The 25,570-nt window shown below is 42.9% G+C and overlaps 1 protein-coding gene across 1 annotated transcript in view; it reads left to right on the top strand.

Annotated features, from left to right (window-relative positions):
• The window catches only part of TRHDE (thyrotropin releasing hormone degrading enzyme), a 2,026,389-nt gene that overhangs the window by 1,936,744 nt on the left and 64,075 nt on the right, over positions 1-25,570 (top strand). Inside the window, exons 16-17 of the mRNA XM_078678167.1 lie at positions 18,137-18,304; positions 19,221-19,361. Coding sequence (XP_078534293.1) covers positions 18,137-18,304; positions 19,221-19,361 — 309 coding nt within the window. The remainder of the gene's footprint in view (positions 1-18,136; positions 18,305-19,220; positions 19,362-25,570) is intronic.

Genomic DNA, 25,570 nt, shown 5'->3' with positions numbered 1-25,570 from the left:
AGTCAAGAAGTGTCAGAGGCACTCATGCTTGCAAAAATTCCAAAACCTTTAGCTCATCCACTCTAGTCTGGAGGACCAAAAACCACAGAGTCTATTTAAGTTTAAAAGCTTTATTAAAACTAAACACATTTATTAAAATCAACTTTGTCATAAAAGTAAACGTTTAACTGAAAATGGAAAAGTGCTTAGTGCTAACGATTAATTGGACACATTTCTTGTGGTCGAGCTGAGCTCTCACCTGGTTTGAACTTGAGCTTGACCCTGATCGTGTTCTTAGAAGTCAAGCTTCTGTTAGGAGAAAAAGTGTTGTGTGTTAAAAATAAAAAGCAAGCATTCATCAGTTGTGACAAAAAGTGCAGCAAGACAACAGCCTTCCCTGAAAAAAGGGACATTTTTACTGTAGAGTATACAGTTACAAATTATTACATTGTATTTCGTTTTTTTTAACTTTCTTTATTCCTCCTCGACCAAATATTATACAGTAGTGAGTGGTGTATTCTAACATTCTAAAAATTTACTTTGTAGGTGGAACATCTGGTGGCGGGGCCAGCGCGGAGGTGGTGGATGAGGAGGACAACTCTTCTGGGGAGGAGGCGGTGCGAGTGCTGGACAACACCAATGTGCCTGTGAGGGTTGACACGGTGGTGGCGGGCACAGGTAAGCTATATATTCGAAAAGCGAAAGAAGGGTGTAAGTAAGTGTGGAAGGACGAGAAATTTTATGATGGCTGGCAAAGAAGAATGATATGTGTTTGCTTGGCCCCCGAGGTGGCTGGGAAGGAAAGAATATGGTATGGTGCATGGCTGGGTCAATGATGAAGCAAGGATGGGTGGAAGGACAACAGGCTGGGTGGGTGAAACATAAACTGTATGTGTGCATATACTTTGAATGGATGGATGCCTGGAGCATGGTATTATCTGACTCTTAGATAGCACATGTGTATCTAGAGAGAGTAGATGGTCACTGGATGAACTAAGTGTTACCTTGAAGAGCATGTAACACCGCACCCGCACGTCCGTTCCAGTGTAGGGAAGGCAAGGAAAAGAAATTGTAAATTTGTCCAATACTACCATGAATAGTAGCAATAGTTTGTATTGCAACTGCAAGCACAGCATATATCCGGTTATTACGGTGGACACTCCGTACCTCTCTTAATAACTTTAGTTTAGTAGTAGTACGTCATTCATTTGTGGGTGTATCACTGTTCACTCAATAATAAGCAAAGCACCTAAAGTCATCCCATATGTCATCAAATACATCCCATGTGAAGTGATAGATAATCTAATTATTTAGCTTCTTCATTTTCCTTTTCTAGTACTTATTTGCACTGTAGGGTGAAAGGTAAATTAATTAAGCTGTAGCCCTTGTAACAGAGTATTCTCAGTGCCACCCGTAATAGAAAAGTAATAGCTTCACCACCTGCATGTACTGGACCGGTACAGTAACGCAAGTCTGTCTCACTCATCATGGTGTGCGTCTGTTTTTCTCGGGTGCAAGTTCACTGCGCTGGCATTCTGCCGGCTTGCATAAGATAACGTACCAATTTTCCGAAACAAGAGAGAAGAAGAAGAATAAGACTGGTGTACTGTCATAGTCGACTGTAATGGAAGTCCATAGTGGTCGTAGAATTTGTTCATTAAACTACCACTAATGTTAGAGCAAGGATGCAGAAGTGGGAGGTTAGATAGATACTGTCCTCAATAGTTATGTACTGTGCTTTCAATTTGCTACTTGTACTGTGACACAACTTTCGGCTCAATCACTTTGTGTTATTAATGTTAAGGAGCAATGGTTACAGACTATGTCTTTCTTTCTTCATATAGTTGCTCCTTCCAAATCGACATCACGGAGGGAGCAGGCTCGAATGGCCCGGCAACGGAGGCTGGATGCCACTGTCGCGGAATATCGGCGGCTGGTGGCCCTGGAGGAGTCGGAGGACACGCAGTCGACCGGTGCAACCACAACATCCTCGACTGGGACAGCTGCATCCTCCTCCGTGAACTCACGGGCTGCCAGCCAGCGCAGTGCTCCAGCGGTACGGAGCCGGGCTAACAAAGCCAACCGCCACCGCCAAGCAGCAAAAAGACCAGCTGCCCCCCACAGGAGCTGCAAGGCACGCCAGCGCCGCCTAGGAGTGAGAATGTCCTACCTGGAGCAGGAGGTCCATAGGTACAAGAACTTGGTGGAGGGCCTCCGCTTCGAGCATGCCACCCTCCGCAAGGAGTATGATGCCCTGGCCGCAAAATTCACCAGCACGCTCCAGTAGTGGAGTGTCCCTTGCCCTTTTTTTAGAGACTTTTGGGGGTGGGATTTGGGAGTTGGGTGCTTTTTGGGACTTTTCAAAGACAATCGTTGGGGTTAGGGAGGGTCTTGAGGGAGATTATTTTGTTAGGGCTACATAAATATACTTTTTTAAACTTTATCTGACCATACCTGTTTTTTACTGCTTTTCAGTCTGGTGGGTGGGGGTGTAACAGTAAGTTTGTTTTCCTGAAGAGTCCTAGGACTTTAGTAGTACTACCGTCAATCTCTCGTCTAGTCCTAATACTCCATTATACTACCTCCCACCAAACGCTTATCTTACCTGTAATTTGTGTTAGAAATTAGGGCTAGGCACAGGGCTGGCTCCACGTGAAATGGGGATTAAGGTTGGCAATCCTGGGCGGATGAAATTTCCTCATTGCGGTGGTACTAGTGGTGTGACACAGTGGCAGTTGCATGCCTATGGAAAAAAATAAAACGAAACCTGGTTTGTCCTTACTGTAGCATTACAACAGTTACGGCACGATCGACAATATAGCAGGTGACAGTACACTAGAACAGTGCCACAATGTAGCCTAACAAATGGTAAAGTATTGCAAGTTTAACTAGTACTTGCGTTGAATTTATTTGACATTGGCTCCTACTACTACAAGAAATAGTACTGAAGCTGAGTAAGGCTAGAATATATCCTCGTATTCCTTCACCAGCCTGTTGCTATGACCTTATCCTCCCCAGCAAGTGTGTGGAATTATTGATGTCATTTAGTCAGTCATCAAGCAAAACCACACAGCCCGGGGGAAGAGGGTTAGGGTTTGGAAAATGGATGGGAATGGGGGTTTCTTTTTGGGTAGGTTTTGTTGAGAGAAGAAAAAAAAAGCACAGCATGGACAAACAATAATTGAAGATAAAGAAATCTTTGGGTACAAACTAAAGCTAACCACATGCAGTCACACTCATAGAAGAAAACAATGGATACTGTATCTGTATTCTGTATGTTGTTGGAGTTGTCCTGTTGAATTTGGTAAGTAAGTTGCATGCAGCAAACAATTCCTCTTATTAGCGGCACTCCTCCATTCCAGCTGATGCTTCGTCCATCAATGTTGGTGACCACTGACAGAAGACACCCTGTCCACTGCCTGCCTGGCGGATGTTGACTGAAACCCGGCCTGTAATTATTGAACGTAAAACAGGAAGTGCTATTACAATACCACTGATAAATAAATATAAGGTATGTACGCTGTGTGGTGCAAAAAGTCACACTTTGATTTCCCTAAGACAGTACAATATTGTTGAAATTGCGTACTCTGTCTGAGTCACCTTTTTAAGGATAAATAAGTATGGCCAAAATAATAGTTAGCTAACCCTAACGAACCCTAAGTTACAAAAAGTGCCAAAAGGTTTTTCCTTATGGATTTTGTCCTAAACACTTCTATCCGTTATTAGACCTTCACAGGAATGCCCCAAGAGACCCGCCAACCCACCCGCCAAAAAGCACATGACAACACCCCCAAACAGCCAAAAAGCAAAATCTCATACTTACAATATCTCTCGGCCTTCGGTCCAAACGCGCTGTGCAGCTAGGTCATCATCATAACTCCTGTTTTCCACCACGGATTTCCTGAAAAGCAAATGCAATCAAGTTTAGACTATCGCAGCAGTGCTCCGACAGAGACACCAAAACCCACCAACAAACACCAGGAAGCCCCTCAAACAGGTCCCCGGAAACGCTACATTGAGCAAGATGTCAGAAGAAATAGCAAAAAAGAAATCTGCATGGATTTTGTCCTAGACACTTCTATCCGTTATTAGACCTTCACAGGAATGCCCCAAGAGACCCGCCAACCCACCCGCCAAAAAGCACACAACAACACCCCCAAACAGCCAAAAAGCAAAATCTTATACTTACAATATCTCTCGGCCTTCGGTCCAAACGCGCTGTGCAGCTAGGTCATCATCATAACTCCTGTTTTCCACCACGGATTTCCTGAAAAGCAAATGCAATCAAGTTTAGACTGTCGCAGCAGTGCTCCGACAGAGACACCAAAACCCACCAACAAACACCAGGAAGCCCCTCAAACAGGTCCCCGGAAACGCTACATTGAGCAAGATGTCAGAAGAAATAGCAAAAAAGAAATCTGCATGGATTTTGTCCTAGACACTTCTATCCGTTATTAGACCTTCACAGGAATGCCCCAAGAGACCCGCCAACCCACCCGCCAAAAAGCACACAACAACACCCCCAAACAGCCAAAAAGCAAAATCTCATACTTACAATATCTCTCGGCCTTCGGTCTAAACGCGCTGTGCAGCTAGGTCATCATCATAACTCCTGTTTTCCACCACGGATTTCCTGAAAAGCAAATGCAATCAAGATTAGACTGTCGCAGCAGTGCTCCCAGACCCCAAAACTCACCCACAAACACCCGGAACCCCGCCAAAGAGCACCTCAAAGGCAAGCAAGTCAGCAAAAACGGCAAGAAATTTCCGCGTCATATTTGGTCCAAAACACTTTTATCCGTTATTAGAGCTTCACAGCAATGGGCCCAGAGCCGTCAACTCACCCGCAAAGAAGTAGAACACCTCCAAAAGTGCTGAGTCTTTCTTCATTGGGCGTAATCCAGCCCTCTGCTTTGAGGGAAATAGGAGTCTGGAGGAGGAGGATAGAGGAGCATGTTCTTCAGAACTTGTGAACCTGAGGAATGTAGACTGCGGCACCTTCAAATCAATAAGCAAACAAGTGAAGACAGTTCTGCTGATGGGCTTGTTTTTGGGATTAGGTGATTAAAGTTTGAATTAAATTAACTGTGCAAAACAAAGAAAGACAGACACACAGGAATAAAAGTGAATAAGGACGAAAAAGAAAGTTATTGATTCATTGTCTCATTTTCAGGGCTCGGTGTCAGGGAATAAGAAGAAGATTTCGTCATCATACTCTGCGAATTCAGGCAGGATGAGGTCAGTGTGACCGAACAGAGAACAAATCCCCTCATCTACGTTGCCGTCCTCCTGGTCTTCATGCGGCGTGCTTTCTCGTACTTTGTAATCTGGTGGTATGAGGTGCTGATTCATCTTGATCATTGTCAGCCGCTCCACATTTTTGGGCGAGAGGCGGCTCCGTTTGGGAGTTACAATGCCACCAGCAGCACTGAAAACCCGTTCAGAAGACACACTTGCGAGTGGGCAAGATAAATAGTTTATAGCCAGGTTGGAGAGCTGTGGCCACAATTGTTTTTCCCATGCCAATACTGCAATGGCTCATCATTAAGAAAGACCTCTGTTGAGTCATTCAGATAGTCCTGCACCATCGACTCAAGGTCCTCAGCGGTTCCTCCACTTTGCTTACTTTTTGCTGTGCCTGTGACATTTTTTCGAGAACCATACCCAAGCAAAGTTAGCCAATCCTCTACAGCAGCCACTGTTACTGTTGTGTCTGGTGCAGATGATCCGGTTGCCGGTGTCTTTAACGGCTGAGAGGTCACTTGTGTCACAGCCACAGGTGCAGAAGTGGATTTTTTTGACTGGGGATGGCCTGCTGATGCTGATGCTGATGTACTGCCTTCTTCTCCTTCAATATCCTGCCGTTCTTTTTCAAACCTCTTGGCTGACCAGGCTAGCCAACGTTTGTACTTTTTAACATCTTCATCAGCAAAAGGAAAGAATGCTTGGCCTGCCAGCGCCTTTTTGTAGCGTGGATCCAGAATAGTAGCACAAATGTAATGCTGTTCTGAGTTGATCTTTTTAAGACGTTCATCACCACGTAGGCGCTCTAATAATTTCTCCGACAAAATAAAAGGGTCTTTTTTTTGGCATCTTTTTCAAACTCAGAAGACACCGCCTTCAGTTGGTGCTCCAGCATGCACAACAATGGGATAGCTTTTCCCAAATTACAGTCCTCCTGGCTGACTGCACGCGTGAAGAACTCAAAAGGACGAAGCATGTCTGTCAGGCTTTTAACTATGTCCCATTGCGCCGCACCCATCCGCAGGTCCATCTGAGCTGTACCCTCTGTTAAGAAATAGTGATCGAGTACCGTATACTGCTCATAGAGACGCTCAAGCATGTAGAAGGTTGAGTTCCAACGTGTTGCCACCTCCTGGATGAGTGCTTTCACTGGCATTCGACGTTCAAGTAGCAGCCTCCTCAGATGCTTCCGGGCCTTAAAAGAATGGCTGAAATGGTTGCACATTTTGCGGCAGGTGGCCATTACCTCGAACGCTGTACTGTCTCTATCACTCAAGAATTTTTGAACTACCAGGTTGATACAGTGCGCCAAACACGGCACTCTGAAATAGTCACCCAGCGCCATGGCCTTAACTACATTGGCGCCATTATCCGTGGAAACATAACCAATCCGGCGTTTTTTTGGGGACAGCCAGTGAAAGACCTTTTTGTTAAACTCGTCCAAAATGTTTTGTGCTGTGTGACTTTTCTCCAAGCCAAACATGGCTAGTGTTGCATGTTTCCGAGCAGCTTTAAAAACTTGGTCCGGGTCAACACCTGCGTTTAGCTTTGCTTTAACACCTGAAAAAGAGACCCAGTGTGCAGTGATGCACATGTAATCAGCGCCTGCGCCACTGGTCCACATGTCTGTTGTCAGATGTATAGTGTGAACAGCACTCTTCTGCAAAGCTGCCCCAATCGCCTCCAGCACATCTTCATGTAGTGCTGGAACCGCAACTCTGGCAAAATAGAACCGGCTAGGAACCTTCCATTTAGGGCAGAGCGTTGCCACTAATTCTAGAAAACCTACCGCTTCTACAAAAGAAAAAGGGAGAAGGTCCACAGCTAGCATTTTAGCCAGCTTAGTGTTATACAGACGCGTCAGTGGGTGGTTGGGTTCATATGGCGCATCTGAAGAAAACATGGTTCTAATGTTGCCCTGGACCAAGCATTTACGGGATGATAATGACTTCGTTGACCCAATTATGCTCGCTGGTGAACTTTTGCGCGTTGGTGTCTCACTCGCTCCAACACTCAGTGTGCCTCACACGGGGTGTGCTGCTGACAGGGGTACTGGGTGTAAGTGAAGTGTTTGACACGTCTTCTTCCTCCTCGTCATCATCAGATGCAACATCAACGTTTTCTTGACTTCCAATTCGGGCTTCCTTGATCGCATCTAGGTGCGCAAACCATTGGACAGTGTGCTGTCTCTCAAGATGACCTCTCTGGCCTCCGGTACCATAGTTGGTACCTGACTTACCACGACTAACTGCAAGCTTACAAAGGGTACAAATGGCGAACTTTTCCCTTTTTGGGCAAACAGTAAAGAAGTCCCAAACTGGGGACTTGAAGTGTCTGTGGGGCCTGGAGGAGGCGGCGATACTGGTGGTGGTGGTCATGCTGCTAATGCCAGATGAAGTGGAGGATCTGGATTGCCCAAGTTTTGTACGTTGTGCACTTTCACCGCCACTAATTAAGGTCGAGTTGGATGGAGGTCCCTTCTTGTGAGAAAGAAATATGGAAGCGGTACGAGTTGGTGTACTTAACTCCAATGATTGTGGTGTTTCCACTGCCTCCTCGTCGACAACATCATCATCATCACGCTCAGCAGCTTTTCGGGCTAGGGTCAAAATGTCTGTTTGCTGCATGCCCGCTGGGGCTGCAGTGACCTTTATGATGACTGGGTCGTCGTTGTCAGAGTCTTCATCAGCAGCAGTATCCGCCACTTCTTGTTGAGCCTCATCATCACACTCCATAACTCTGAGACTTTGGACGAGCTTCCTTTTACGCTTAACTACCTTTGTCAGATCATGTGCCTCACTCTCAGACGGCAGTGGTGCTGGTTCCCAATTTTGATCCGTATCACCAGAAGGAGGTGTGCTTGAAGAAGATGTAGACACCACCCTTGATCCCTTCCTTGCTAGGGGTGTGGAAGACAATGAATGATCATCAGGAGGAGTGTCTTCCTCAAATGATACCTCGCCTTGATTGTCGATTTCCTGATGTGCCCCTACTTCGGGAGGAACAACTATTGTGGGCACTTGTGACCCTCCATGCACCTCTGCTTGCGCATCTCCTTGCGCTGCCTCTCCTTCCACATGTACTTGGGCTTGTACTTGCACATGTGGTTTTTGTTGCGGCTGTGGTTGTTCAACACTCGTCAGATGAGTTACAACAACCTGTGTTGATTGAGGGACATTGCTGCTACTTTCTTGCGATGAGCCAACATCACTGGTCGATGGTGATTGAACAACTAGACTAAGTGCCTCTGCAGCACTGAAGGGCTTGGACTTAAGTTGGCGTGGTGGTGGTGGTGGCACTGAGCCCAATGGAGCGGGGGTGCTGCTCCCAGCTTGGTCCCCAGCAGATCCCGCTGCTGCTGCAGGCATACTTTTTTTTTTACTCCCAAAAAAAGGGGCGGCCGGCACACCAGTCTCCTTGGTAACTTGCTTCTTCTGCTCCTTACTGGCAACTTTCTTGCTAGAGGAGCTACGGGTAACTTTTTTTGGGGCCATCTTCTTCAGAACAGCAGGCAGCAGTTGCACGAGTTGCAGAGTTGTCTGTGTCCAGACGTGACGTCGCGTGACGTTATGCTGCACACACACACCGCTGCAGGACTTCTTCCTGGCACTGGTGGTTCTCTAGAGTCTTGTGCACCTAAAAGCAATGGAAGACAGAGGAACATCAGTTCAGTTATACACCCCAAAAAATGGAAAAACACAGAAAAATAAGCACAATCCCATGCCATCCATGATGTTTACATTCAAGACACCACGCAGAAAGACTAGGCCCATGCAACACTGAGTCACTACCCCTGGGGATAATGGATGAAAAGTAGGCTAAATAAGTGCAGGCCTCAGACACTGCCTCTCTTCAAAATGGCCCCTTGCACCCCAAGCACATGTTGCCTGTACCAGCCAGCACTCAAGATGGCCACCACCACCACCCACATGGCCAGTCCACATCAACAGTACACCCCAAAAAAACAGAAAAACACCCAAAAATCACCACAATCCAATGCCATCCAGGATGTTCACATTAAAGAGACTGAGACCCCACAGGCACACTCAGTCCATGCACCACTACCCCTGGGCAAAAGGCCACACCAGCAGCCCCACAAAAACGACAAAAACCACAAAAAACAGCACAATCCCAGCCCATCCATGGCCTCAATGGTGTTTAAATTCAAGAAGACACCCCACAGAAAGACTAGGCCCATGCAACACTCACTACCCCTGGGCATAATGGATGAAAAGTAGGCAAAATAAGTGCAGGCCTCAGACACTGCCTCTCTTCAAAATGGCCCCCCCTTACACCCCAAGCCAGTCCACATCAACAGTACACCCCAAAAAACAGAAAAACACCCACAAATCACCACAATCCAATGCCATCCAGGATGTTTACATTAAAGAGAGTGAGGCCACACTACAGGCACACTCAGTCCATGCACCACTACCCCTGGGCAAAAGGCCACACCAGCAGCCCCAAAAAAAAGACAAAAACCACAAAAAACAGCACATTCCCAGCCCATCCATGGCCTCAATGGTGTTTAAATTCAAGAGGACACCCCACAGAAAGACTAGGCCCATGCAACACTCACAACCCCTGGGCAAAGGGCCCCACTAGCAGCCCCAAAAAAACGACTAAAAACAATAAAATCAGCACAATCCCAGCCCATCCATGGCCTCAATGGTGTTTCAATTCAAGAAGACACCCCACAGAAAGACTAGGCCCATGCAACACTCACTACCCCTGGGCATAATGGATGAAAAGTAGGCAAAATAAGTGCAGGCCTCAGACACTGCCTCTCTTCAAAATGGCCCCCCCTTACACCCCAAGCCAGTCCACATCAACAGTACACCCCGAAAAAACAGAAAAACACCCACAAATCACCACAATCCAATGCCATCCAGGATGTTTACATTATAGAGAGTGAGACCACGCTACAGGCACACTCAGTCCATGCACCACTACCCCTGGGCAAAAGGCCACACCAGCAGCCCCAAAAAAACGACAAAAACCACAAAAAACAGCACAATCCCAGCCCATCCATGGCCTCAATGGTGTTTAAATTCAAGAGGACACCCCACAGAAAGACTAGGCCCATGCAACACTCACCACCCCTGGGCAAAGGGCCCCACCAGCAGCCCCAAAAAAACGACAAAAAACAATAAAATCAGCACAATCCCAGCCCATCCATGGCCTCAATGGTGTTTAAATTCAAGGAGACACCCCTCAGAAAGACTAGGCCCATGCAACACTCACTCCCCTCAGAAAGACTAGGCCCATGCAACACTCACTACCCCTGGGCATAATGGATGAAAAGTAGGCAAAATAAGTGCAGGCCTCAGACACTGCCCCTCTTCAAAATGGCCCCTTGCACCCCAAGCACATGTTGCCTGTACCAGCCAGCACTCAAGATGGCCACCACCACCACCCACATGGCCAGTCCACATCAACAGTACACCCCCAAAAAACAGAAAAACAGCCAAAAATCACCACAATCCAATGCCATCCATGATGTTTACATTAAAGAGAGTGAGACCACACCACAGGCACACTCAGTCCATGCACCACCACCCCTGGGCAAAAGGCCCCACCAGCAGCCCCAAAAAAACGACAAAAACAACAAAAATAAGCACAATCCCAGCCCATCCATGGCCTCAATGGTGTTTAAATTCAACAAAACAGTTGTATCATGCACCCATAACCAACCCTGGTCCTACTGGATACTGTGGCTACCCACAATATAATTTATTTAATGTTCTGAAAAAGTTCCAAAATTGTAGTTGCAGCAACTGTAATGCCCCAAACAAACTTACTTGTGAAAGTTGATTTCTAATCCAAAAGTGATCCAAAGAAAGTCAAAAAGGCCTCAAATCCAAATATCCAGCAGCACCCACAAAAAGTAATCCTTCCAGCTCCAGATCCAAATGAAAGTGACCAGGAGATGGACAAAGCACTGGGAGGAGCCTGCTGGACAGGAACAGGAAGTTGGAGACTGTGGGGCACTTCCTTCCCTCCCCCCCCAAAAATGGACTCCTTGCAAAAAAAAGGCCATGCAAATGTCAACCTGATGAGTGATTCTGTTAAAAATCATCATTTTCTGAAGGTTTATCCTGTTTGCTGGTGGATTTCTTGCGCAGAATTGCAAAATCTCTATTTCGCGAGTGCGAGATTGTTCCTTTCCGCCGCAACTACGTGTTCGCAATTGCGAACTCTCGCGAGGTGTGCTGTGCAAGGTGGCAAGCCGCGATTACGTATTCGCGGGCGCCAAACTCCCGCGGGATCACGCAGCAAGATCCAAAATGGCGCAGCACTCGCAAAATATGATCGAGAAAAACAACTCGGCAAAAGCTTAATGACGGAAAGTGAACGCCGTGCACCACGCCGCGCGCCGCAACCAAGCAAAAAATCCGCCGCGAGCGGATTCACGGATTTTCGACAAATTCGCGAGAGTTCGCGGATTGCGAATTTGCCGAAAATCCGAAAAATCCGCGAGCCGAGCGGATTTTACGCCCATGCTTACCTGTAAGCATATGTTGAAAGTATTCTACCTATTAACAAAATTAACATAGAAGGTGATGGGAGAAGTCGGGTGCACAATGGTAGTCTCTTTCAATACAGGAGTAATTTATCCTTCTTATACAAGCTTATGCCATTGCCAGGCCATGCATGTGGCCTTTCCGTGCTAAAACGAAGAGGGAGTTTCAGAGTGTCTTGGCGACCAAGGTGATGAGTGAGCAAAGGGTTATTGGGCATCTTGGAACCAGAGGCCAAGGTGCCATAACATAAGATCTCAGGTAGGTGGATGGGAATGGCGGAGACTCATAAAGGACCATGGGCTATTAGGGGACTTCAACAAGGAAGGCGGGGTGTGGAGTTTTCAAGAGACTGTTGGAGTCATGTCCAAAAGGGCAGGGAAAGCAGCACAAGATTTTTACGCTCGGGATTTAGGCTCAGGAGTGTTGCCTAGTAATGGGTAGTGCGTAAGGAAGAATACGATGGAGGTATCATGAATAAAGAAAAGGGGGTTATTGTGGATGTGCTCATAATGGTGAAGGGTAGGGGGAAGAGGGAGAAGAAGCAGGATCTCGAGACTGGCTTGAAGTTCATTTCCTGCATATAAAATCAGTACAGCAACAATCTGCCAAATTTATAGATCTTCAGAAAAAACACTGCCACAGCTGCCTTTCTCATAGCACTGTAAGTATGCTGGCTTGCTGCCATGATACCTGCAGCTGCTCAGCAAAATTTTTTGTTTTTCAAAAACAAACTCTCAACGTTGTAGTTTGTTTTTCAAAAACAAAAAATGCACCCTGTTAGTTATGTGGTACAGTAGACCAGAACAGGGTTGCTGCACTATTTCTCCTTGACCTCTCAATTGCCTTTGCCACAGTTGACCGTGGCACTCTAATACAAAGACTCTATGAAGCCGACATAGAAGGGACTACTCTTGACTGGATCACATCCTACCTTTAAAACAGAACAAATGCCATCCATTTTTACCCTTTCACATCCAAACCGTACTTCACAAAAGCTGGGGTACATCAAGGCTCTGTCATCTCACCCATGCATTACAACTTCTACAAGAAGTCATTATTGGCAATGATCAATGAATTTCAGCTCACATGCTATACCTATGCAAATGACACACAAATAATCCTTAAACTGAAAAGCCCCAAAGACACTGGAAACTCAAATATCTTCAAATGCCTCAGAGCCTTTGCCCAGTGGATGACATGAAGCCATCTCAAATTGTGTGTTTCCAGAATGGAAATCTCCCATGTGCTGATTGGAAAAAGGATGACCCACTCGGTGTCTGGCTTGATGATCTGGGACCACCTCCTAAAGTTTCTAAGGAAGTAAGAAACCTTGGAATTACCAGGGACTTCAAGCTATCAATGAATGCCAGCAGGACAAATTGCGGTACAAAAGGGGGTGGTGATGGACGAAGCTTCTGAATCAATCAAACACTCACACCCAGTCAAAAGATCTGGGTTTAATCCATCACCGTTCTTTAGCCCACTCTGCCACCCCAGTTAAGACATGGCTAAATGCAAATCAGACTGACCCTGTGCCTCATGGGAACAGTCCAGCCCGAACTGCCAAGCCATGCCTTCCCTGGACCGGAAACAAGCTTCCGAGGACCGGTTTCTGGCATTCCAGCTGTCTTCAGCCCGTCTTGCCTGAATCCAGTGGCAAAGTGAGCAAGGGACTCACGTCTGAGCATACCCTGCCACACTTATGGCGGCCAAAAGCGGTACAAAAGGGGGTGGTGATGGACCAGGACAAATTAGCATGATCAAGCTTCATTACTATGAAAACTCTGCAAAACATCTTTGCCCATCTGGGATTTCCACACAAAGCCCAGACTACTGTCTCTCTTGTAATGTGTAAATGCCATTACGCCAATGGCCTCTGCCACAGATCATCTTTATCAAGTATGAAAAGTCTAAAACAGATTCAGAACTCTGCTGCTAGACTACACTTACATATAAAGCTACAAGCCCGCATCTCCCCTACCTTGAGGGCCCTACATTGGTTACCAGTTGCCATAAGATCCACATTCAAGCTATTTTGTATCACCCACATAGCAATATATAGAACGGGATCACTTTACATCAGGAATATAATCACCAAATACATTTAACAAAGGAACCTCTGCTCCAGATTGGCACCTCTCCTCAAAATCCCATTTTACAAGAAAGAAACCATAGGAGGCACACCCTTCTCTGTTTTAGCAGCCAAACTATGGAACTCATTACCCCCTAACATGAGATCCATGGTTAACTATCTTATCTTCAGAAGACTACTCGAGTTGGCTGTTCCGTAAATAATAACCACTCTTCAAACACAAATGTACAGCATATCTCAGTATGTGTATATATATAAACTTAATTTGATTATATGTTGCATCTAGATATGTGTATTTCTTTGTAAAAATATGCATAATATTCACATTTTAAATATATACATATTCTTTAGATCGACTTAAAAATTTTACATATTACTTATGGTTAAAATATATATATATTATTCTATTTAATATATATATAAGCCGTGGCATAGTTTTCATATTAGTTATTTGATTAGCTTGAGGTTCTCCATTTATTTATTTATCACAGTATGTAAATATAATCATAAATATGTATCTACAATGTCTTAACAATTGAAAACTCAAAAAATTAATTAAAAAAGTTAGAAAGTATACAAGTAAATTGGCTTAAAGTACAAAAACCCTTGAAAGTCCAAGTTTACTAAATACAACTTAAATCTTGATATATTCCCTTCCTTATACATGTATACCCTCCATGTACTTTATATATGTATTACTTTACTCCAACTGTAACCTAAAAAAAAAGATACAAATGTGCATTTCTACCTCCACTCTGACTCATCCCAAACCTCATTTTACTACTATGATCTCCAAAATAACCCTTTCGAGACTCTTCATTTTTCTATCCTTCCTTGCATCACCCCAAATCTCATTTTACTACTATGATCTCCCAAACAACCCTTTCTAAATTCTTCCTTCATGTATTCCTCCTTGGACTGATCCGAAAGCAAATTTTACTACTAAGATCTACCTTATCCATATCTAGAGACTCTTCTCTCCTCCATCTCTCCTTTACTCATCCTAAACCTCCTACACCTACTATGATCGCCCAATGAACACTTTCTAGACTCTTCCCTCGTCTATACCTCCGTTATCTTTTTCAATCCAACTAACAGACTCACATGTCCACCGCTATAAATAAACTCATATTTTCCTATGCTAATTCACCACAAATCCTTTTTGGGTTCCGGGGTAGCGTGCTACTCGCCGAAAAGCCCTTTGATGCCTCTTCAGGGGTAGTAAATGCTATATAAATGCAATTTCAATTACAAAAAAGTGCCAAAACATCCATACTAAATAGGGGTCGATTTTCGTGGGGCCATGAGTGTAAGCATAATGGTTTACCTGACTCTAAATAGAGTGGGTGAACAATATTTTGGTGGACAGCGGCTCTGCCACATTTGTGACCACCAAACTCTAAATAATCCCATATTTACAAGATCCCTCAGTGAAATTTAACTCATATGTTACATTAATATGATGAGTATATGTGCTCACTTGCTTGCATTGCACCTTTTAAGGTGAATGTTTCAGCCCTTTCCATTCTAAAATGCATTCACATGTGTATGTGTGAGTCCACTTTTGTGAACGCTATCAGTGTGAATGCATTCCTATCTATACCTCATGTTGGGAGCTAAGTAAATGGCAAAATAGGATGTAGATCTACCCAAGCGGTCACTTCAGTGAAAGGAATGTTTCCGCTGAGAAACACCAGCAGCATATGTTAATGTCAACGATGGCTACTGTACGTGTCTGTTATGATCCTGCAAGTCTGAGCAAGAACCGGTAATTGGTCTGCTTGCTGGAGAGAATGCTGAGCTTGTTCATATCCATGAGCTGGTGGAATGCTCACTGAGAGTTTTCTAGGTGATCATCACTTCCTTGCCAGATCATTAAACCCACTTTTCAAGGAGATCATGTGGATTCACACAGGATCAGATAGGAAGCGACAGTTGCAAGAGACGGACCAGGTGTTCATGAATCACTGGCAGTGGAGTCTTTTAGGATTATGAACAGATGTCCCGACATTACCTTGATGAAGGTGAGCAGCTCTACCTCATGGTAGAGTGCATCGAGTGCTTCATACGATGAGATGACTAGTTCAGAGATGACAGCCATTGAGTACTTTGGGAGAGAGGAGTTGTTTGCTGTGATCATCACTTGTCAGTGCAGCAGCCATCATTCTCAGGTCGTCGCCAGTCATTGCAAAAAAGAAGAGGCCTTTAGAACTGCCATCACCATCATAGCAGCAAGATGAGAAGTCTGTCTAGTGGAATTGTGAAGAAATCGATTCTCCCAGGGTAAACAAGTGACTTCCATCAAAAAAGTGCAAGGCCTCCAGCTGGGAAGTTTAATTTATTTGAAGTGTCTTTCTTTAAAGAGGCAATGAATACTACTTCGTAGCAAGTAATATGAGACACTGTGCAACACGTCTATGAAGAAAACAGCTACGTTATCCCTACGTGATACACGAAAATGCATATATATATATATATAAACTTTAAGGCAAGATGTCGCTGACCAATGAGAACAGTACATATACACTGCTCTCCTAAGAGAGGAGATGCGTTGGCGTTCTTCGTTTAATGTGGTAGGGTGCCAGGCAGATGCATTCCTTGTTTAATGTTTTCATTTTGGAAGTTACGTTCATTTTGTTCCAAACTGATTTATTTTCTGTTGTCCGATAAACACAAGCAAACAATGCTAGTTGGGTATTTTTCTGATTTTTCAGTTGTTGATTATGGTATTGAAGAGTCAATTGTGGCTGGGAGAGGGTATCTTTAACCAGTTTGCTCTTAATTCCATGTGTGATGTTTCTGCTGTCTACAATTACCTGCTTGTCACTCCTCAGAGATCAACAAATGTTGATGGTCCTTCTTGAGATGGTCTGCGGAGAGTCTGGAATGGTGCAATGGGATTGAAATTCCTTCCCTCAGCATGTATATTGTCATTCCCTGAGAAAAAATCAGAATGTAAACCAAACTGTTAATACCAGTTTATTTATGTATTTATTTTTTGGTTTTATATAGCGTGAACTAAACCCGTGGGGTTATAGAGTGATTCACAGAGATTCATGGTTGGGTAAATACATAGAGGGTATAAGTTTCACTTGAAAACGAGTAGGGGGACAATGACAACTAATGTCCTCATTGGGACAGCCTTACCTCACGATAAATTAAGATGCAAACATTCTGTTATTGTGTTGTAAATTTGACCCAGGACCATGTAATTACAAGTTAAGCTCCAAATAATGGGGAATTAACTTGCGAAACTGATTTTTGCAGTTTGTAATGCCACATGGGATTCCCAGTTCTGTGGGGGTTTATCTCACACATTTAGCACCTACATTAAGCCGGTGATAAATGTGTGCAGGAACCACTGGTGGGGTCGGGGGGTGAGGGAAGAGAGTGGGTTAGTAGGGACGACAACTGGAAGGTTATGGATGGCACCCCTGTTAGAAAAAAAACAGAAATTAGGCCTTTCTGCTTCTGCATTCAAATCCTCATGCAGTTCTGCGATGCAGAATTAATGCACGGAAAAACCAGGTGTGGAGAAACCAACCCACTTGGAATGATGCGGAGCGGAATTCCATGAGATATTTTTGCTTCAACTGACTGGTAATTCAAGCTTAAATGGGTATGCATTAATACTACAAGAGCAGAAGCAATGATTTGATAAGAAGGCCTTGATAAAGTGAGTTTCTCCCTGCATTAGAGAAACAAAATCATATTATAAACAATTGCAATTAATTATAACATGAAAGAACTTTGTAGGCAGGCACCAAATCTGAGTATTCTTCGAGAGCTCTCACTGGCAATAGTGTAAATAGGTTACACTCGAATGTGTCCCTGGAATAGCAATGTTTTCATCTCGCCCAGTTCTGTTTTTTCAATATTGAAAGAAAGGTACTTCAGATTGTCTCTGGTTAAGAAAGAGAGGATTCAGTCAAGAAATTGTTTATTTCGATGATAATGAAAATCTGCACAACCCATCAACAAATGTATAATGCTTAACACCAGCAACAATTATAAATTCCCTTAAGTGAACACTGACCTGCAGAGGAAATGAAGTGCACAAACCTAATGATCAGAAAGCGAGAGCCATCTTGGTATACTGCAAATCATATCTACTTTACCACATAAGATAGGACATAAATACAGCAGACAGGTAGTATTGTCCGAACAACACTGTCGCTGCGTATCCACTATATCACTCGTCATAATAATGTCGACATTTCCGTGCGCATTGATGGTCATTCTCGGCGTGTTCTTTGCTGTCCAGTAAACCGAGTGTGCTTGTCATTGCTTTTTGCAGCATTCCGCCAAATGTCCGAGACATCGTCTACTGCACGGGCGTTTCTTTGATGGACGAGGATGTCTGGGAGTTTATATGGATGAAATTCCACTCTTCTACGGCTGTGTCTGAAAAGAAAATATTGCTTGAAGCTTTGACCTGCAGCGATGACAGGAACCTCTTAAACAGGTGGGGCTTGTTTCACATTATGTGTCAGGAGCATTTCTAGTCTGTAGATGGCGGCAGAGCACTTGACAGGTAAAGGGGGTTCTGGGAAAATGTCATGTTCTAGACCTGTGCTATGATCAGGTGATCTTTTGCCTCCCCCACTCTAATTTCGTAGCATAGCTAGAATTGGCATTACACGACATTTGATCGTCATGATGGGCAACCGAAAATATATTTATCACTGGGTATTGCAACCAAGACGTTTTAGAATGTTAATAAACAGTAAATAGTATCAGGACTGATGAACTAAATGGTGAAAGATTAAACCAGTTTGGCCTGTGGTCCTGGTGGTTAAACCACACAAGTTGCGAATCAGTCCATCCTGGTTGTAAACAAAAGCAATAAGAGAAATATTGCTGTTCCTACCTTCCCCAGATCTTAACGATTTTTGATTTTGAATAACTTCAACTATTTTGTTCAATTCATGCATGTGTTATCATATTTATTACAATATCTACTATGAGGTATTTTACCCCCAAAAAATGCTTCTCGACATAATTAAGAGCTCTTTTCCCATGAAAAATTGATCAACTGTTTATTTCTTGTCCTGAGCTACACCTCTTCAGGGTTGTAATACATTTTAAATCTCCTTGAAAGAAGACGTGTACAAAGTTGTGAAGTCCTATGACTTGTAACTGTGAAGGTAAGTTTAAAAAAAAGTTGAGAGATTGTGTTTAATTTGGACAGTGGTCTTTCAAGTGGGCCGTTGTGTAAGCAGGAAACCATTCCCGCCTCTGATTGCATCCTTACTCCTCATATTATGACTCTTTGATACACTTAAGAAGCTGCAATAATGAGATCAGTGCTATTAATATTCTCACTGGAAAGAAGAATAAGGAATACTAAAATGTCATTTCCGATGTGATTGTTTTTTTAGACTGCTTAACCTATCCCTGAATTCTGAGGTGGTGCTGGATCAGGACGCCATTGATGTAATCATCCATGTAGCACGGAACCCGCATGGACGTGATTTAGCCTGGAAGTTCTTCAGAGATAAATGGAAAATTCTGAATGCTAGGTAAGTCCCTACACGTTCTCCTTGCATTTATATTGCAGATTCCTGGTTTAGCAGCATGTCACTACCTCCTTTGAGACGTTTTAAGTCATGGGCAAGTGGGGAATTGGCGAGGGTCCCCACCTTCCAAGAGGCCCCCTGGAAAAGTTAACTTTCTCACTATTACACCTCTGTCTATTCGATTTCTCCAAATATCCCTCTCTGCGTGCATGTACAACTTACCCTCTCTCCACCCAGTGTCATTTATTGGATTTTAGGGTCTGAGGGAAGACCTATATCAACTGTTTTTTGTGACCCTGTTAAAGTTAAACATATCATTCAGTATTGTTTGACATCATGCTGCCTTCACTTCGCAGAAAATGGGTACTAAAATTCAAATTTGTTCCATACAGTGGGCCCCAAAATATGTCTTAACCGGGGTCCCCAATACTATTAACATGGCGCTGCCTTTGCATCCAGGTGGGCACACGTGTTCTCTGTATGCGTTCCCGGAACGCTTGATCTTTCAGAATTCATATGTTGAACTATAAATCTTTGCCTCTTTTTTTCTGTGTGATTTATTATTTTGATACTTTGTGCTAATTAGAGCTTCACATACTTATTCTTCTACACCATTGCATGCCCCGAAATATTGTCTGTTATCGGGTTTAGATTTTGTATTCTGTTATTTTACATAATCAGGATATCCATTGAAATGACATGGATTTGTGAAATTCACAGTTTCAAGCATGAGTTACTGTGTTTTCTTCACAGTTTCTGTGGTAAGAATGGAGACAACCTTGCAAATGTTAATCTGTTAATATAAATGAATGAATGAACACTAATGAATAGAATTTACACTTCGATGTACATTTGGCTGCTGAACTACGACTGCGTAAACAGTGTTTATGCTGTGGGGGTGCCTGATTTACATCGTATGATAAAATAATAGGAAATAACGTGAAAGCCATGTTTCAACATGTTTTTCCTTCTGTTATTACATTTGGATGCCTGGTTTCCACCTGCATTTATCACCTGGATGTACTTATTGACTCAAACACAGATTTGAGCGCACTTTATTGGTGCAATCCAGTTTGCAATAGGTTTTACCCTACTATCTGTATTTAAAAGCTATAATGTAAATCAATTACAATTTCTGTTCTGGGTCATATTATGTAACAAAGACCAAATATTGATTATTTACCTTGCTTGATGTATGAATAAAGATTTAGATCAAATGTATATAAAACGTTTGGGTTTGTGGGGAAATGTATCCTTTTGTGTGGATCCTTCATTTATTGACTAGATAGATCCCATATCTGGCTCTCAAGACACTTGAAGTCTCATAAACACCTTACAATGCATGCTTCCTGCAACTAAACAATGTCAAGTAATTGGCGATCTTAGCTAAATCCACAGTAACATTTCACAAAAAATAGGCCAGTGGTCATAAATTCAAATCCCCAGTGTGGCAATACACTATCCTCATGGGAGACTTAAAGGCATTGATGCAGGGCTGGCGTGTTGCAGTATAAACCTGTCAGATTGAACCATTTTGACATGTTTACCTTCACTTCTAGCATGCATATATCTGTAGAAAGAGACAAAACGTGCAAGTTACTCCATAAGCTAAAGTACCTTTACCATTGACAATGCTGTTTCATATTTACAAACAAAAATCCGTGTGAATACTCTTACGAACAGGCAAGAGGTCTAATCATAGTTAGTGGGTTTCCCAGAAGAACCCCAGAGAGTTTCAGACCTATTGGTGCAACCAAGATGAAAATAGTTACCTTTTGGTCGGCCATTCCCATTGACTTACATTGGATTTTGACCCCAATTATTTTCTATGGGTTTTTCTGTCATTTCCCTTACAGATGCATCGATTCAGAACTCTTTAAACAAGTTTTTGCATTGTTTTGTTTAGTAAATGTTTCTTCTGATGTATTAAATTAATGTGGGAACCGTACCAATTTTAATGATAACTTTAATGGTGTTTTGGTGCTACTAAGATATTTGCACACATTGTTCTGGGGTATGCTTGTCTCCTGATCCACAACTATCAAAGGTAAGTCCACCGTGTTTTTGATTTCTAGGCACTTGGGGCCAAACGTACCAAACGACTGGCTGCAAAAGATGATTGCAAATTGTTCACTGACTATGTAGTAATATATCACTACACAAATACACCTGTCATGGATGTCACAGAATTACCTGGCTGATGAATATTAATTTAGCTGGTCCCTATTTAGGATTCTTCCAGATTTTCTACAGACACCAGGATGGTGAACTGTATAGAACAACAGTTCATCATCTCTGTTTGAATTTCGAGATTGCAAACTAGTGTCTTTTAAAGCAGCCCTTGTCCCTCATAGGAACCGTTGCTTTCAAAAGCATAAAAAGGTTCCCATTTGGGAACACAGGGAGAAAGCATTGGTCCCCTGAACCATGGTCTGCTCTCACCTACACACGATTTCTAAAGGGTAAGCAGCCCAAAGGGCAATTCCAATGTTGTAAACACTGTGATTTTGGGAAATGTAGGGTTTGCAACTGCAAAATTGCTTTATAAATCTAGCCTATGATTGTTCAGTTACAGTCTGAAGCTACTTGCCCCTAGTTACCACTAGAGTTACTGAAGAGGCTTGCTGAAAATGTTTAAGAAAAATGTGTAAAGCGCCATTAAACGGAGACATAAGAAAAATTGGGCCTACATAATGCTTTTAGAATGTTTTTGTGAGAAGAACATATATGGAATGGAGTGCACACACACATGGCCACAAACTCAGGCTCTTTGTCAGCTCCCAGGAGGGACAATACATTTCACAATTATGTGCAGGCAGCATGCCAATAATTGGTATCAAACTCTAGGGATGGTCAATACACACCTATGCATGTATATGTCTGATGCATTTGAGCATAAGGCTAAGACATTTTAGAAAATACGAAGAGTTTTCTTATTTTCTAGAGGATGTTTGATGAATTTTTTAATATTTTAATTAATTCCATCAATTATCTTTACCAAAGGGTGAATGTACCAAGTTCACATAAAGCTGACAATGTTTCATAACATCTCATAGCTTAAGTGATGGCCTACAGCTATCCTCCAGGTCCCACTAATAGTCCTAGTCTCCTTATAATTCCAAAAGGTTCTGAGTCCACCCTTGTTATTGCTTCTCTGGCACTGAGCTATTCCATGTTTGAGGACGTTTGACCATTAGAGACTCCTGTTTGGTTATCTGGCTTAGAGAATTCCCATATCAGAGTATTGTTTACTCTTGACCTTCTGGGTAATTAAGCCTCTGGCCGCAAGGCCCTTTATTGAACATTGTAGATGTTGGCTCCAAGATCTTCTAGTGTGAGGAGTCTAAAGAAACCTTACACCCTGCTGGGTGAAATCTCCTAGACCTTTTGGTCTGTGAGCCTCCAAAGTCGTCTCTATCTCAGCTATGTTAAATCTGAGACCCTCCTGGTATGGGTGACTTTGTTTTTCTGAACAGGTAAAACTTCTAGATGTTGAAAAGGATAACATTTTGCAACTGAGTATGCTCTTACTCTGATCCTAATCTAATACATATTGACAAAGTCACGTTTGGAGGGAAGCAGCTGGCTTTAACACGTACCACCTCTGAGCTTTCGATTTGATTCCTTGATGCTAAAAACTGGGTAATCATTTTTGGAAGCATATACACCCACAGTTTCACCTTGTGCAATATATCTAAGATGGAATCCTATTTAAGAAGGTTGCAGAGGCCTTTTCGATTTGTAGAAGGGGGTTATTATTTGCTGTTGTATAACAGAGTGGATGCTTTTAACATTTTTAACTTACCGTGACATTAAGCTGCATGAAAACAATTTATTTTATCACAATGATCCTCAGAGTGAGATTCAGCTAAGAATTTCCAACACATGTGAAAGATGTCTTTCTTTGCCGGAGAAAGACACATTAAAATAAGATTTTCTATATTTCCAGACATTAGTTTGAGCTGTTGCTAAACTGCCTGTAAATGGTGTGCTTTTCACTGTTACAATGTGTCTGGCTGTAGTTTCTTCGTTCTGAATCTGGGGTAAATACATAAAAAGACCTTTTTAATAGCTGTGTTGTTTGAAAATTATCTTGTGGAAAGTTGTATGCATATAGGAATGTGGAATTGTATGCCACAGGTTGAACTGCAACAATTGGACAGCTGAACAATGCTTAGTTTGCGATATAGAGGAAAGGGGTTGGATGCAGTTGGATGTGGGTGGTTAGCAAGATAGAGCGATGGCTAACCAGGGGGACACGGGGCTGCTGCTGAAGAACAGAGGTGAGTAAGCCTTGATTGTGGAATTACGGAGATATTGCATTCACAGGTTACCCTTGGGCTTATCCTAGATTGAGATGATGTTTGAAGAGTAAAGTCTTGAGAATTTATTTCTCAGATGCAGAGGAGGGATAGTGCCTGGTAGAGTGTGTACTGGTTAGAGCTCCGCTCTACTTGGTTAATGGTGGAAGGTGGTATTTAGTGTTTTCTTCCAGCACTTCCAGGATGCCAGCCTAAAATGTTGATGCATATCTCGGTGAGGCTCACCCAATTTTGTTGATCTTGGCTAGGGTGGCAGCGTTGTAGACCAATATCATTTTACTTGACTGTAGAACAAAGAACATGAGGCAAGAGGGCAGCTGCGATCGTACACAATCATGACGTTCACTTAGCATGCTTTAAGATTATAGTGGGCCTGGTACACTTTCAGATATTTCCTATTAAACTGGGAGGTGTTTTGAGACTCGTTCAATCCGCTCTACTACCATCAATGTCATGTGCAAGAGGCCTGAAAGCAAGCAAGCAATCCCATCAATCCCCCCAAAATGAAACACTGCAGTACTAGATTTAACCACACAGTTGCCTTATATATTGTTGCAAGTTCATGCAATGTAAACTTAATTCACCTCCATCCGCAGGCTGACAATCGTTCATAAAAGAAACATGCCCTAAGAAAGTGCCTGGAGTGAAGTGTCAGCTAACCTGTAACAGGGAACACAGTTACATTTATTAGTCAGCACACTGGCTTGATAAGCCAATAACTGAACCTGTACATCTATATTAGTGACTTTCAGTACAACGAGAGAGGCTTTGTTTTTTTAAAAAAGGATTTTGTTTTGACGCTGCACATATCAAGAGGAATGGCAGGTGAGCCGAAAATGAGTCTGTATTGTTAAGCTATTGAAAGCTCTAGATTGAGGTAAATTAAACTATAATGTATTCAGTAATGAAGAAGAAAAATAAAATGCAGTATAAATTAAGGATGCATACTATATTCAGGTATAAATCATTGTCATTCCTGCTTTGTACATGGTTATTTACAGGTGATCATGGCTTTACCGTTTTGGTTACATTTTGAAGTAGACAAAATACTTTGTGGTTCCAGTGGAATAGTAAGAGACAGTCATGTTAAGACGTGTTAAACTTATATATTCCCTGACTTCAGTAGTTTCTTCTTGTCAGACATCATTAATGAACTCCCGTGAGGGCCATTGGTTGCTGTGAGAGTGCTTTAACTGAAATGTAGAGGTGATTGCTTAAGCATGAAATAATGTATTTGTCTTAAAATAGTAGTCAGAGTACTTTTATTAGATGTTTTTCTCAGTAGGAGAATGGATCAGTAAGTGAAGCTGTGTTTGAGTAAAAATGTCCATAAATTGTTAGACAGTATCATCGTTTTGAGTCTTATATCTCTGAAGACGAAAGGGTGATTCGTAGTCAACATGAAGTGTAAAAAGATTGACTTTCAAAAGCATACATAACCAGGATTTGTAGCTTTGTTTCAACTACATGATGAAACTCTCATGCGTCAGGGTTACTATTGGATTAAAAAAAGATCAAGGTGGCATGACATGCATTGATGTGCACGTTGTGCTACCATGCTTGGTTTAATAACGCTTCCACCTTCTGGAGCCCACCGAAAGCTTATAACAATATGTGATCTCTGGGTCTTAAGCTTTATTGCAGATCCCTTGGTACAGCCTACTCTGGCGGCTATGCTCTAAAATCCTAGTGAATCCCCCTTACCACAGCAGCATATGCATTTTTGTTATTCTGAGAAATAGTACATATCTGTTACTCAAGTATGAATTGCTCTACAAACTCTTTTTTTCTACATGCACAATTCACTCATTGTTTTAAAGGGGCCAGTTGTAGTTTCACCCAGTCTTTCCTGTCATTACCACTGGGTTACACTAATGAAAAGAAAAGTGT

The sequence above is a fragment of the Lissotriton helveticus genome, chromosome 1_1 (genome assembly GCF_964261635.1).
Source record: "Lissotriton helveticus chromosome 1_1, aLisHel1.1, whole genome shotgun sequence".
Classification (NCBI taxonomy): Eukaryota; Metazoa; Chordata; class Amphibia; order Caudata; family Salamandridae; genus Lissotriton; species Lissotriton helveticus.
The sequence above is the reverse complement of the archived record's forward strand: the minus strand, read 5'-3'. Positions and strand labels throughout refer to the sequence as shown.